Raw genomic sequence first — 12534 nt, 5'->3', positions numbered from 1 at the left:
AAGCTATTATGTAGAATCATTCCATAGATCTCCAATAATATCCGGCCAAACCAAGGAAATTCTAACTTTGATGACATTTTTAGGTGCTTTCCAATATTTCATCATCTCGATCTTGGCGGGATCGATTACAATTTTGTCTTTCCATATCACGTGTCTAAGAAAATGCCCTAATTCTGTCATCATTGAAGATAACGATGAATTTATCTAGATGGTTTGTGAAGATCCTATTCATCAAGTACGTAATGTAGGGTTGAAGGCGGGGATTTCTTTAAGGGTGAATTTAGTTTAATAAAATATAAAATAAAATAAAAAAAACTTTAACAACTTTTTTTTTTAATCAACACCTCCATTTTTCCTTGTATAAAATTAGATATAAGTGCATTGTGTAACACACTTAAATGAGTTTCGTATAGCCAGAAAAATAAATGAAACCTACTATGTCCATGAAGTCAAGGAGTTCAAATAAACAAAAACACGCCATTTTCAATCAATAAAGTGTAGAACACGTACCAAATAAAGAAAGTTAAGACCTCAAATTATAAAAGATTTATAACTAGAATAGATTGATGGTGCAACCTGTATAAACTCCATAAACATGAAAGATGATCATACACACTATAATTAGAGCAACTCTATTTCTTGTTCAGAGATCCATCAAGGTTGATAAATGGATCCAAACACGTGAGTACCACGTCCTACCACGAGAAAAAAACATTTGAGTTGTGAAACCCCGAAACTTAGCCATTAGAGAATTAGAATTTTGTGATTTGAATTATGAGAATTTTATTCCGAGATAAATGCAAAAACAGTATGTTTAAAGTCAATAATGAAAAAGGTCTTATATATTACACTACTACTATATTTATGTGTGTATATGTATCTATATAATATATATAAGGAAGATCTGCTATTAAATGGAATATATATATATATATATATATATATATATATTAATTATGTATATGTATTTTCGTATATGTTGATAGAAAAAATTAGTACAATAATTGTCTCATGACGAGCACTCGGTTCCGAGCATGCAGTCCCGAGAACTCGTAGTTTCTAAGCATGATTATCTCTAAATTCAGACGAATCTAATACAAGAGAGCAATAAATAGAGGGTACTGACTGATAGATGAAACTTATAGCATGTGCTTGTGTGTCCGAAAATGTGTCTTCTTCTTGCTTCGGTGTTGTCCTCTTGTATTGATAGGCCTTAGTGTCGAGTACGTGGGGTGCACTACTACAAACTTAAGCTTCAGACACGAAAATATTCAGACGCGACTAGTCGCGTCTATTTAGACGCGACTTTTAGTGTTTCAGACGCGTCTGATACAAAATTTCACCAAAATTTTGCCCGCGACATTTATTCCGCTATTTATTAAGTTTGTTTGGTAATAGACGCGACATTTCGTGTCTGAAATAAAAAGTCGCGTCTATATAGAATTGGGGAAAATAAAAGGAAATTATGTGCCTCCATATTTTTTTTTGCTAAACATTTAGACGCGAGTTATCGCGTCTGTAGAATATAGTCGTGTGTGTAGGTTGAAAAATAAATAGACACAACTGATTAATGAATTTTCGGCTTATTAGAGTAAAATAAGAATGAGTTTAATGGCTTTATAAATAAAAACTCCCCAAATTTAAACCTCCCACGTTAACCACTCTCCCAATCTTCCGCTCCTTGCGATCGACGAATTTTCCCAGAAATTGACGGTACCTCCGCTCCCCCTTGGTGAGTGTCTCGCACGTTCGTTTTCTCAAACTCTGTCACACTCTCACGCCCTCGTTCCGAACCCAGGTTTCATTCCCAACCCAAGCCCGGCGATTCCCAAAAATTCAAAACTGTCTTCTCCTCGCGATTCCGGCCGCCGTTCCGCCGCTCGTTGAGGTGAGTCGCTCTTTCTCCTTCTATCTGCGTCGCTCACTCTCTCATTCTGTTGCAGATAAGTATTGATGGTTTCAGTCCGTTGAAAAAATATGTTACTGAATGTCATAGTTGGTTTACACTACTCGTCAAAACTTTATCCTGCATAGGATACATATTACAATAATCTTTCGTACGTAGTTGTCACGAGATACTCGATACTGCCTCGAGACACTCGATCCTCCTATTTTGGTAAGTAAATAATTTATTTTTAGTAAATTAAATTGTTAGTTCTATTTTTAGCTTTGATTTTAGTTAACAATTAAATTATATATTAAATTGTGTTAGGTTTACGAAATAGTAATTATGAATTAATTAAAGTATTTGAGGCAACAGAAAATGGAGATTTAGACGCGACTTCTCGTGTCTGTAGAATTTCACAAACAACTATAGACGCGAGAAGTCGCGTCTGTATATCTCCTGCCAGAAGGCGGGAAGTATTTGAGGCAACAGAAAATAGAGATATAGACGCGACTTATCGCGTCTGTAAGTCATGTCTAAAATCAGACGCGACTTCTCGCGTCTGTTTACCAACAGACACGAACATACAGACACGACCATTGTCGCGTCTGATGTCGCGTCCATTACTTAAATAGACGCGACTTTGGGAGCTTTAGACACGACTTTTGTCGCGTCTAAAGCTCCATATTGTCCTAGTGGTGATCAGTCTCACGTCTCTGACGGTTATCAAGTAACTGTTCCCAGAACATGCGTAGTTGGTGGTTATTTCCTTGTCTGCTCGGCATAACCGTCGAGGTGAGTATTTTACTTAAGTTTGAATTTGTTTACATGTGTTTATATTTAGCTTGACTAGTCTTTGACCTATCATCTTCTTTTCTCTTCAACGTTCTGTTTGATAGAGTTCGTTCTTAACTTATGAACGTGTCGTTCCTTATCCTTAATGACCCCTCGAGCCTATATAACTCGGACTCGGTGCTGGATTCCTTCCGTTCTCACTGTCTCCGAGCTCATGCTCGGATTGTGCAAATTATATGAGTAATAGAAGTTTTTCAGTTTCTTAGTATTTTCAATTCAATTATACCTCGAACACTTTTACTATTTTTATTCTTGGTATGTTCCGAGAACATAATGCTCTGACCCTTGTTGGGTTTAGTTATTGATGTGGTGTCATTTTGGTTGTATTTTTCTATTGAATCGACGTGACTTTTCGCCTCCGCCGTTCGATTTAGAAGCTTCTTGGACATGCTTCATCTTGTCCGTTGATTTTGAGTATAAATAGCCTATTCCAAATTTTTAATTCAATTTCGCTTTCTCTTAGGATTTTCAGCATTTCTTTTGTTTTTTCGACTTCTCGGGCGCATTGTGTGATGAATCCTGCATTTTTGAAGCTTTTTCAATCGCAATCTTGTTTGGGTAAGTTTTTCGACTATCCTAATTGCAAGCGCGTTCAATGCATGTTTGTTTTGATATTGTTTGTCGAAATATTTTTACCTATGGTATTTGGACGGTTGTTTGCACCTTTGAATTTCTCCTAGTTCTTAGGGTTTTTAGTTTTTTATCTGGATTTACTAGGGAATGGGGGGTTTTTCACGTCCGGACTTGAAATTCGATCCTCGAGTGGTTTGGAGGACGGAATCAGATCCCGAAAACATTATCCTTCTGTCTGGGAATGACGTTCCTTTTTTTTCGTGATTCGGATTGGTATCATGTTTCGGAGATCGACTAAGATCAACCTGTTTTCGCGATAGCTCTATCTGAGGTCTACCATAGGCCTCATGGGCTTTCAGAGTCCGAGAATAGGGAACTCAAGGATAGGATTTTTTTACCCTTCCTCACTATTGTGAAGGGAAGAGATGGCTTCTGACCTTGAAGTATCGTGACCATGGAGAGGACTAAGGGACTTAGTCCGACCTCAAAGGAAGCGTCTTGTTCTTCTACTCCATCTATGGAGTTGAGTCAAGCGCAGTCGTCGACCTCTACTTCGGAACCTGCTGAGACTAATGGTTGGGCTTTTAGGGTGGACATCCTTATAGAAAGTTCAGAGGATGAGTATTTTAAATGAAAGGAAGACCAATGATCATCCATGCATTGGACATCTCGGGTCTTTCCTCGGTATCTTAATGACACTTGCCGAAAGTTTAAGATTTCGCGAGATATTCTATTATCTGTTCCTGATGTTGCTTTCCTTTCCTCGTGAAAGTGGCTTTTAATAAGGCCATTTTGAAAATAATCGGAGGATTACTTGAGCATCTTTTGATTGCACAATTTCTTAATCGGCTCGGATGTGTGCCGACTCAATTGGTCTCCAACTTTTATTGGATTTTTCATAGGGATGATCGCGTTGTGGGCCAAATTCTATGAAGAATCTCCTCAGCTCGAGGATTTCGCTCTCTTTTATGGTCTCAAGACTAGTCTCGATCAGTGTGGCTAGTATTATGCCACCGCTCATTCAAACATCGATGTGGAGCACCTTACGAACAACCAAAAGAAATGGAAAGATTATTTCTTATGGGTGGAAGGAGCTGATGACTTCCACAAGTTTCTCGTTCCCTCATCATTTGCTAAAATTGGTGTGGCTCGAAGCCTTCTTAAGTTTTCTAACAATTTGGTTAGGTGTCTAATCGCGTTTGTTCTTTGCAGGTTCTCTGCCGCAGTTCTCGGAACAAGATATCCCAGACCTCTCTCAAGTCTTAGAGTTATCGGAACATGAAAGATCTACTTACTCATTATGGAACCTCGATTTTTTGGACTAATATTACTATTGGTTTCTAGAAGATATGACGAAGAAAAGAAGCGCTTCCACTTTCCCTCCCTCCTATCCAAAACGTCGCCGACCTGCTAAGTCTTCAGCCCCGACTCTTCCGAAAACGGCATAGCTATACAAGTCCCCACCGCGGGAAGATAGTTTCCTTGAAACCGTCTGGGTCCAAGGACCACTTGGTGTCGACGTTGGAATTCTAAAACGACCACCTGACCATCGAGGATATTGATCTCATCAAATCCCGATCTCGCGTTGATCATCTGATCTGAGCCGCAGAGACGTCTGCCTCGGTATTTACTTGCTTTTTTTCAAATTGTTTTACTCATCCTTTCTTCAACTTTTGCGTTACAACTATTTTTTCTCGCATGTTCTGGCTAGCCTAGTGAGTTTGATCGGTACCATTGGAGCCGACCTCACTTCGTTTAAGAACAGGAATAAGCGCTACCTCCGAGAGCGGGATGAAGCTCGGGCCAAGGTGGGAAAGAGTCGTTCGGATTTCAAGGCTAAGTACCGGGCTGATCACCAGGCTGCTCGCACTTCCGCCGTCGAGGAATACAAGTCCTCCGAGGAGTACCACAATATACGGGATGATCTCTGCTCAGTTGGTATAGACGATGCGGTGAAGCTCCTTCATCCAAAGAATCTTAACCAGGATGTCTCGGACATTAATGATGAGTCTGAGACTATTGAAGAGATGCATGAGAAAGAGTCCGAGGCGGTGGAGCAGTGATCGGGACGGTGAGACAAGCTGCATTACACAATTTTTTTTACTTTTGAATTAACCCGAAAACAGTAGATCCGTAGTAGGATCCGTTTTGTAATATTTTAATATATATTTTTTGTTTGTTGTTTTTGTTTACCCGCTTGGGTTTTGAACAATTGGTCCATGGTCGGGCCACTAAATTAATGATGCTTGTATGACCTTGCTCGGTACCATTATGATATGCTAAAGCGATTATTTCTTAAAAATATTTTCTAAGTATGACACCACTCTTATTTTACAAAAGATTTAAAGAAATTTTTTGTTTATGGATTGCTAGGGGTTCCGAGGTATATATCTCATCCCTGTTGTTTTGTTATTTATTTAAAATGAATGATAAAATGAGAAATTTAGGTACCGAGACTTGTGCAAGTAATACTAAATGCTTTGAAAATATGTACATCGAAGTATGCTTTGACAATATGTAATTGAAATTTGTAATGATTTGGAAAAGTAACAAGTTCTCAATAAAGGATCAACAAAGCTACATGCATGCCGCTTTGGAAAATAAAATCTATACTGCGACCAAGCCGCTTTGAAAAAAAATTAAAACTACAACAATTCCTACGCAATTAAACGTAGAATTTTCTAAGGTGCTCGACATTCCATAGATTTTTCTCCATATCGCCGCTCAGGTTTTGTAATCGGTACGCCCCGTTTTCAAAATGTTCTTTGAGGACATAAGGTCCTTTTAAATTGGCACCGAGAGTCCCATCTTGTTGTACTTTAGTGTCTAGGAAGACTTTCCATAGGACTTTTTCTCTAACTCGGAACCTTTTTTTATCGGACTTTCCTGTTAAAGTACTGAGCAACCCTTTGTTGCTTAGCTAGATTTTTTAATCTTGCTTTTTCTCATTTTTCTTGAAGGAAATCAAGATTTGATCTTTGGTCGGTACTTATACATTCGTTGGGATAACGACATCCAAAAGTGAATGAAAGAGACACGTTTTGCCAGTTACGGAGTGGCTGGTGGTTCGATATGATCATAGTACTTCTGGTAGCATCTTTACCCACTCCAGCTTTCTCTTCATACCCTGCTTGATGGTTTTGTTGATAACTTCCACTAATCTGTTGGATTGTGGTCGGATTGGTATACAAAACCCTTTGTTAATACCATACGTCCCATAAAATATTCGGAATGAATCACAATCGAATTGAGTTCCATGGTCAGATACTGTTACGACTAAGATCTGCTAAGGCTCTCTGTGTCATTTATGTTGTATGTCGTTTGTATTACATTAGCTACTCTTAGTCGTTGTTTCATTACTGTATGTCATTTATGTGTATGGCTAACCTATAAAAGGTTTTAGCCTTTGTAGTTTCAGATTATGAATGAATATACAATTCAAATTCATCCAAACAGATTTTCCCTCTCTCTACCTATGCTTAACATGGTATTAGAGCCATAGAAGCTCAAAATTGCTTCGCATAACCTATAATCGCTTCAATGGCGGATTCACATCCTTCAACACCAATTCGAGGCACAGCACCAGTTCGCAGTGAACCTTCGATGTTTCATCAGGTGCCAAATTTCACTCCTCACCTGAATCCTCTTTCGATTAGGTTAGATCGTAACAATTATGTGCTATGGCGATCTCAAGTACTTCCAACAGTTCGAGCTCATGGATTTGAAAGCATCCTCAATGGAACTACTCCGATTTCAGCTCCTTTTGTTGATCTAAGAGGCGATCCAATTCAACCGCCAATTCGAGGAGCTAATCCAGAGTTTCAGAATTGGCTAAGCTATGATCAGTTCTTAATGAGCTGGTTGCTCTCATCAATTTCAGAAGCAACACTTGGTCATGTGAATAGGTGTCGAAGCTCGTCAGAGGTATGGTTCACACTCGAACGCCTCAATGCAACTTCGAGCAAAGCGAGAGCTCTTCAACTCAGGTTCCTCCTTCAAACTACTACGAAAGGCTCACTCTCAATCGAAGAGTATTTTTTGAAAATGAAGAATTTGGCTGACAATTTCAACACCTCCGGTCAAACAATCACTGATGATGAGCTTATTATGTACATACTTGGAGGATTAGGATCTGAATATGAGTCTGTAGTCATTAATCTCACGTCTAGGCAAGGAGATCTGAATCTACAGGAAGTGCAATTCATGCTGCAATCTCAAGAATTGCGCATTGAATCTTCAAATTCGGTTCAATTTGCAGAGAGTTATGGCTTTACAGCAAATTTTTCAGAGGAAATAGAGGTGGTTTCAGAGGAAATAGAGGAAATTTTCGAAGAGGTCGAGGTCGTGGTCAAGGCCGTGGAAAAGTCTTATGTCAATTGTGTGGCCGATCAGGTCACATCGCTAGCAAGTGCTTCCATCGCTTTGATGTACACTTTGCAGGTGTTGATCCGACCTTACCTCAGGCTCAGCCTCTAGCTAATTAGGCACAATATGATGACCAAGAGTGGTATAGTCAATATGATCAGCAACAATTTGAAGAGGAATATTGCTCTCAGTTTGACAATCAGAATTTCAGTCAGAATATGCACAATCAGTCAGCATCTGTGAATATTCCTCAAAGTCCTAAACATCAGTCCTCAGCTCAAGCCTCATCTCACTATGTGCTGCCTCAACCACAAGTCAACTATGCCTCAAGCTATGCTCACTAGACAGGTTACTCAGAAAATGCTGCTCGGCTAGTTGACAGTGGTGCCACAAATCATGTGACTGCTGAGCTTGAAAACTTGACACTTCAAACTGACTATAAAGGCAAGGGCAAGCTTACAGTAGGTAATGGATCTCTTCTTTCTATTTCTCATATAGGCGATTCAATAATTCATATAACTGTTGCCACTAATCATCTAAAGCTTTCCAAAATCATGAGAGTACCACAAATAACCAAAAACCTACTAAGTATTTCTCAATTCACAAATGACAACAAGGTGTTTATTGAGTTTCATTCTGATTGTTGTCTGATTAAGGATAAGTTTTTAAGAAAGACTCTTGCTCGTGGTGAGCTTATGAATGGCCTTTATCAACTTCACCTCTCTTCCTTTGTCAAGTCTAGTCAAGCAAACTCTGTAGAGTCTCAAGCTGCTCCAACTGTGTCTCCTCTTCAGTCAAGTCCTCTCAAGTCATGTCCTCTACAGTCAAGTCTTCTCAAGCCTCCAGCTGTAGAGTCTTCTCAATTTTCAATTCAGTCTCTTGCCTGTAAGAATAGTCTTGAATGTAATCAGAATCTCAACCAATGTAATAATTCATGTACTAAGACAAATTCCAATATTTCTCTCTGGCACAAGAGGTTGGGACATCCCTCCTCTTCAGTGCTCATCCATGTAATTCCTCATTCCATACATGAAATAAAACAATCTACTCTCTGTCCACCTTGTATACTTGGAAAAATGCATCAAAAACCTTTCCCAAGTTCTTTGTCAAAATCATCTCATCCTTTTTAATTTGTTCACTCTGATTTATGGGGACCAGCTCCCACACAATCAAGAGATGGTTATCATTATTATGAAATCTTTGTAGATGATTTCAGCATATTCACATGGATTTTTCCCTTAAAACAAAGTCCGAGACATGTCAAACCTTCTTGAAATTCAATGCCTTTGTTGGTAGACACTTTTCACATAAAATTAAAACCCTTCACACTGACTGGGGTGGAGAGTATAGATCAATCATGCCCTTTCTTGACAAATCTGGTATCCAACACATTCATTCTTGTCTACACATCCATCAGCAAAATGGTATTTCAGAACGAAAACATCAACACATCACACGAAATGGTCTTACTCTCTTAGCGCAGTCTGATCTTCCATCAAAGTACTGGTGGGATGCGTTCTTTACCTCAGTGTCCCTCATCATTGTTCTTCCAACTCCAGTCCTTCAAAACCAATCTCTATCTTATGTCCTGTATGCCAGGTCACCTGATCTCTCAAAACTCAGAATTTTTGGATGTGCATGTTTCCTTTTCCTACGTCCATACAACTCCAACAAGCTACAGTTCAAATCCTCTAAATGTGTCTATCTTGGCCCTAGTGGTCACCACAAAGGATATAAATGTCTAGCCTCTTCTGGCCGTGTCTACATTGTTCGTGATGCTGTGTTTGATGAATCTGAATTTCCCTATAAGTCTTTGTTTCAAACACAACTCACCTCAATCCCTTCCCCCATCACCCTTTATCCATTACTTTCCTAATGTAGGTTCTAGTTTATCTACACCTACAAACCCTTTTCCTTCTCCTATCCATGTTCCATCTCTTCCACCTACTCCCATCCCATCATCTTCTTCCTCAGCTGCCTCTTCTTCCCATCCTCCACAGTCAGATCCTACTACACAATCCTCTCATGTTGATCCATTTCCTGACTTCCCACTCAGAACTCACACCATGGTTACTCGTTCACAGCTTGGTGCCTTTAAACCTAAGGCCTTTACTGTTGAATATTGCTTAGAAGCCATTCCCAGTGAACCACAAACAGTCCATGAAGCCCTCTCCAACCCTGAGTGGCAGCGGGCAATGAATATTGAATTTGATGCTCTTATGAGAAATAGCACTTGGGATCTTGTACCTGCTACTCCTGATATGAATGTAATCAGCAACAAATGGGTTTTTCGTACCAAGCTTAAATCAGATGGTTCATTAAATAACTAAAAGCTCGGCTTGTGGCTAGAGGGTTTCAACAGAATGCAGGCATTGACTACTTTGATACGTTCAGTCCTGTTGTCAAACACTCCACCATTCGTATTCTCTTCTCTCTAGCCACAACTTTTGGTTGGCCAGTTCGGCAGGTTGATGTCAATAATTCTTTTCTGAATGGCTTGCTTTCAAAAACTGTGTTCATGACTCAGCCAAAAGGATTTGAAGATCCCACATGCCCAGGTCATGTTTGTCACTTGAAAAAGGCTCTTTATGGTCTTAAGCAGGCGCCACGTGCCTGGTTTGATCAGCTCAAACATGCCTTGCATGGCCTTGGTTTTCGTGGTTCTACCTCAGATAATTCTCTCTTTTACAGAGGGACTGGTAAGGATCTCATCCTGTTGCTGGTTTATGTGGACGATATTCTGATCACAGGTACTGATGTGGCTGTCCTAAATGATGTTGTGACCTTTCTCAACTCTCAATTTTCCTTAAAGGATCTTGGTGCAGTTAATTTCTTTCTTGGCTTTGAGGTTGTGAAACATGGCTTAGGTTATCACTTGACACAGCGCAAGTACACTACTGATCCGCTTGCCAAGACTGCTATGCTTGGTTCTACGCCTTCCCCTACTCTAATGTGTCAAAGTAAAAAGCTTTCGGTTGAGAGGGGTGATGTCTTAGAACAACCTTAGCTCTATCCGAGTACAATTGGAGCGCTACAGTACTTAACACTCACAAGGCCTTACATTGCCTATCCGGTAAATAGGTTAAGTTAGTTCTTGAAAGCACCTACTACAGAGCACTGGTCTGCTTGCAAGAGACTTCTACGCTACCTCAGTGGAACCCTTAACCAAGGACTTCAGTTCTCTCAGCCAAGTCCTACAAATGCACTAAGCTTAGTGTGTTTCTCTGATGCTGACTAGGCTAGCTCAACTGATGATAAACGAAGCACCACTGGGTATTGTGTGTATAGCTTGATCAACTGGTGTTAAAGAAAGCAGAAAGTGGTCTCTAGATCCAGTTGTGAAGCTGAATACAGAGCGGCTGCTGAAGCAACCTCAGAAATTGTATGGATTCAAAGTCTACTAAGTGAGTTGGGTTTGAAAGCATCAAGTCAGCCAATCCTTTGGTGTGATAACTTGGGAGCCACATATCTGGCCTCTAATCCTGTGTTTCATGCGCATACAAAGCATATTGAGATTGATGTGCATTTTTTCAGGGACAATGTGATGGTTAAGGAGCTTGAAATTCGGTATGTTCCCACTGAAGATCAGATCATCGATGTCTTCACAAAGGTGTTATCAATACCGAGGTTTCGTTGCTTGCGTGACAAGTTAATCTCAGCAATGTAAATGTGCAACTCACATTACTTGCCTAGCTTAACTAGAGGGGGGCTGTTATGACTAAGATCTGCTAAGGCTCTCTGTGTCATTTATGTTGTATGTCGTTTGTATTACATTAGCTACTCTTAGTCGTTGTTTCATTACTATATGTCGTTTATGTGTACGGCTAACCTATAAAAGGTTTTAGCCTTTGTAGTTTCAGATTATGAATAAATATACAATTCAAATTCATTCAAACAGATTTTCCCTCTCTCTCCACCCATGCTTAACAGATACTATTTTGGTCGGGATTCTGAACCTTGTTATAATATTTCTCCAGACAAATTTTTCGATGTTGTGAGCAGTTATTTTATTCAGGGGTTTGATTTCGACCCATTTAAAAATAAAATCAATCGCTACAATGGCGTGCCTGCATCTTTCTTTCCCATTTTATTAAGGCTCTGATGAGGTCTATCCCCCATTCGGTGAATGGTACTTAGTATGACAGGGTAATCAGATTCGATGGCGGTAGCCTTGGATGTTTGAGAATTTTTGGCACTTTTCGCATTTGCGGACCAAGTCTTGAGCTTCCTTATTCATAGTCGCTACAACGGCGTACCTGCATCTATCTTTCTTGGTCGGTAAGGCTCTGATGAGGTCTATCCCCCATTCAGTGAATGGTACTTGGCAGGACATGGTAATTAGATTCGATGGCGATAGCCTTGGATGTTCGAGAATAGTTAGCACTTTCGCATTTGCAGACCAAGTCTTGAGCGTCCTTCTTCAAAGTCGACCAATAGAGGCCTCGGTGGAGGGCCTTTTGGGCCAGTGCGTCTCCTCCAATGTGGCTTTCACAGATTCCTTTGTGTATTTATCGGAGCACATACTCTGATTCGTGTTCTTCTAGATATTTGAGAAGTGGACTTGTGAAACCCCTTCTAAATGAAGTTTTCTTCTATCATGTACCGTGTAGCTCAAAATTTGAGGTTCCGAGCTTAACCTTTGTGCTTCGGGAGGATGCCATTCTTTAGATATTGTATGATTGGAGTTTGCCATGACTCATTCCCATTTATATAGAAAACTTGGCCAGCTTCATTTATGCTCAAGGGATGCACCTTGATGATGGGAATTGAATCTAAGGTTGACCCTTGGGTGTCAAGCTTTGCTAACATGTCAGCTTCCTCATTCAGAGTCCTTGGGATTTGGGTGATCTCGCAGT

At 39.9% G+C, this 12534-nt stretch overlaps 1 protein-coding gene across 1 annotated transcript; it reads left to right on the top strand.

The window, feature by feature from the left end:
* Positions 1 to 6853: 6853 nt before the first annotated feature.
* Positions 6854 to 11506, top strand: LOC149378937 (uncharacterized). The gene is made up of 11 exons (XM_089603907.1): positions 6854 to 7753; positions 7840 to 7933; positions 8027 to 8139; positions 8335 to 8563; positions 9560 to 9945; positions 10206 to 10428; positions 10546 to 10638; positions 10792 to 10869; positions 10988 to 11060; positions 11213 to 11288; positions 11456 to 11506. The coding sequence occupies exons 1-11, from the start codon at positions 6854 to 6856 to the stop codon at positions 11504 to 11506; spliced, it is 2316 nt and encodes a 771-aa protein (XP_089460033.1).
* Positions 11507 to 12534: the final 1028 nt, after the last annotated feature.

The sequence above is a fragment of the Urtica dioica genome, chromosome 12 (genome assembly GCF_054948205.1).
Source record: "Urtica dioica subsp. dioica isolate 48M chromosome 12, U.dioica_male_clone48M_v1_H2, whole genome shotgun sequence".
Lineage (NCBI taxonomy): Eukaryota > Viridiplantae > Streptophyta > Magnoliopsida > Rosales > Urticaceae > Urtica > Urtica dioica.
Note: the sequence above shows the minus strand (reverse complement) of the source record. Positions and strands in the feature narration are given on the sequence as shown.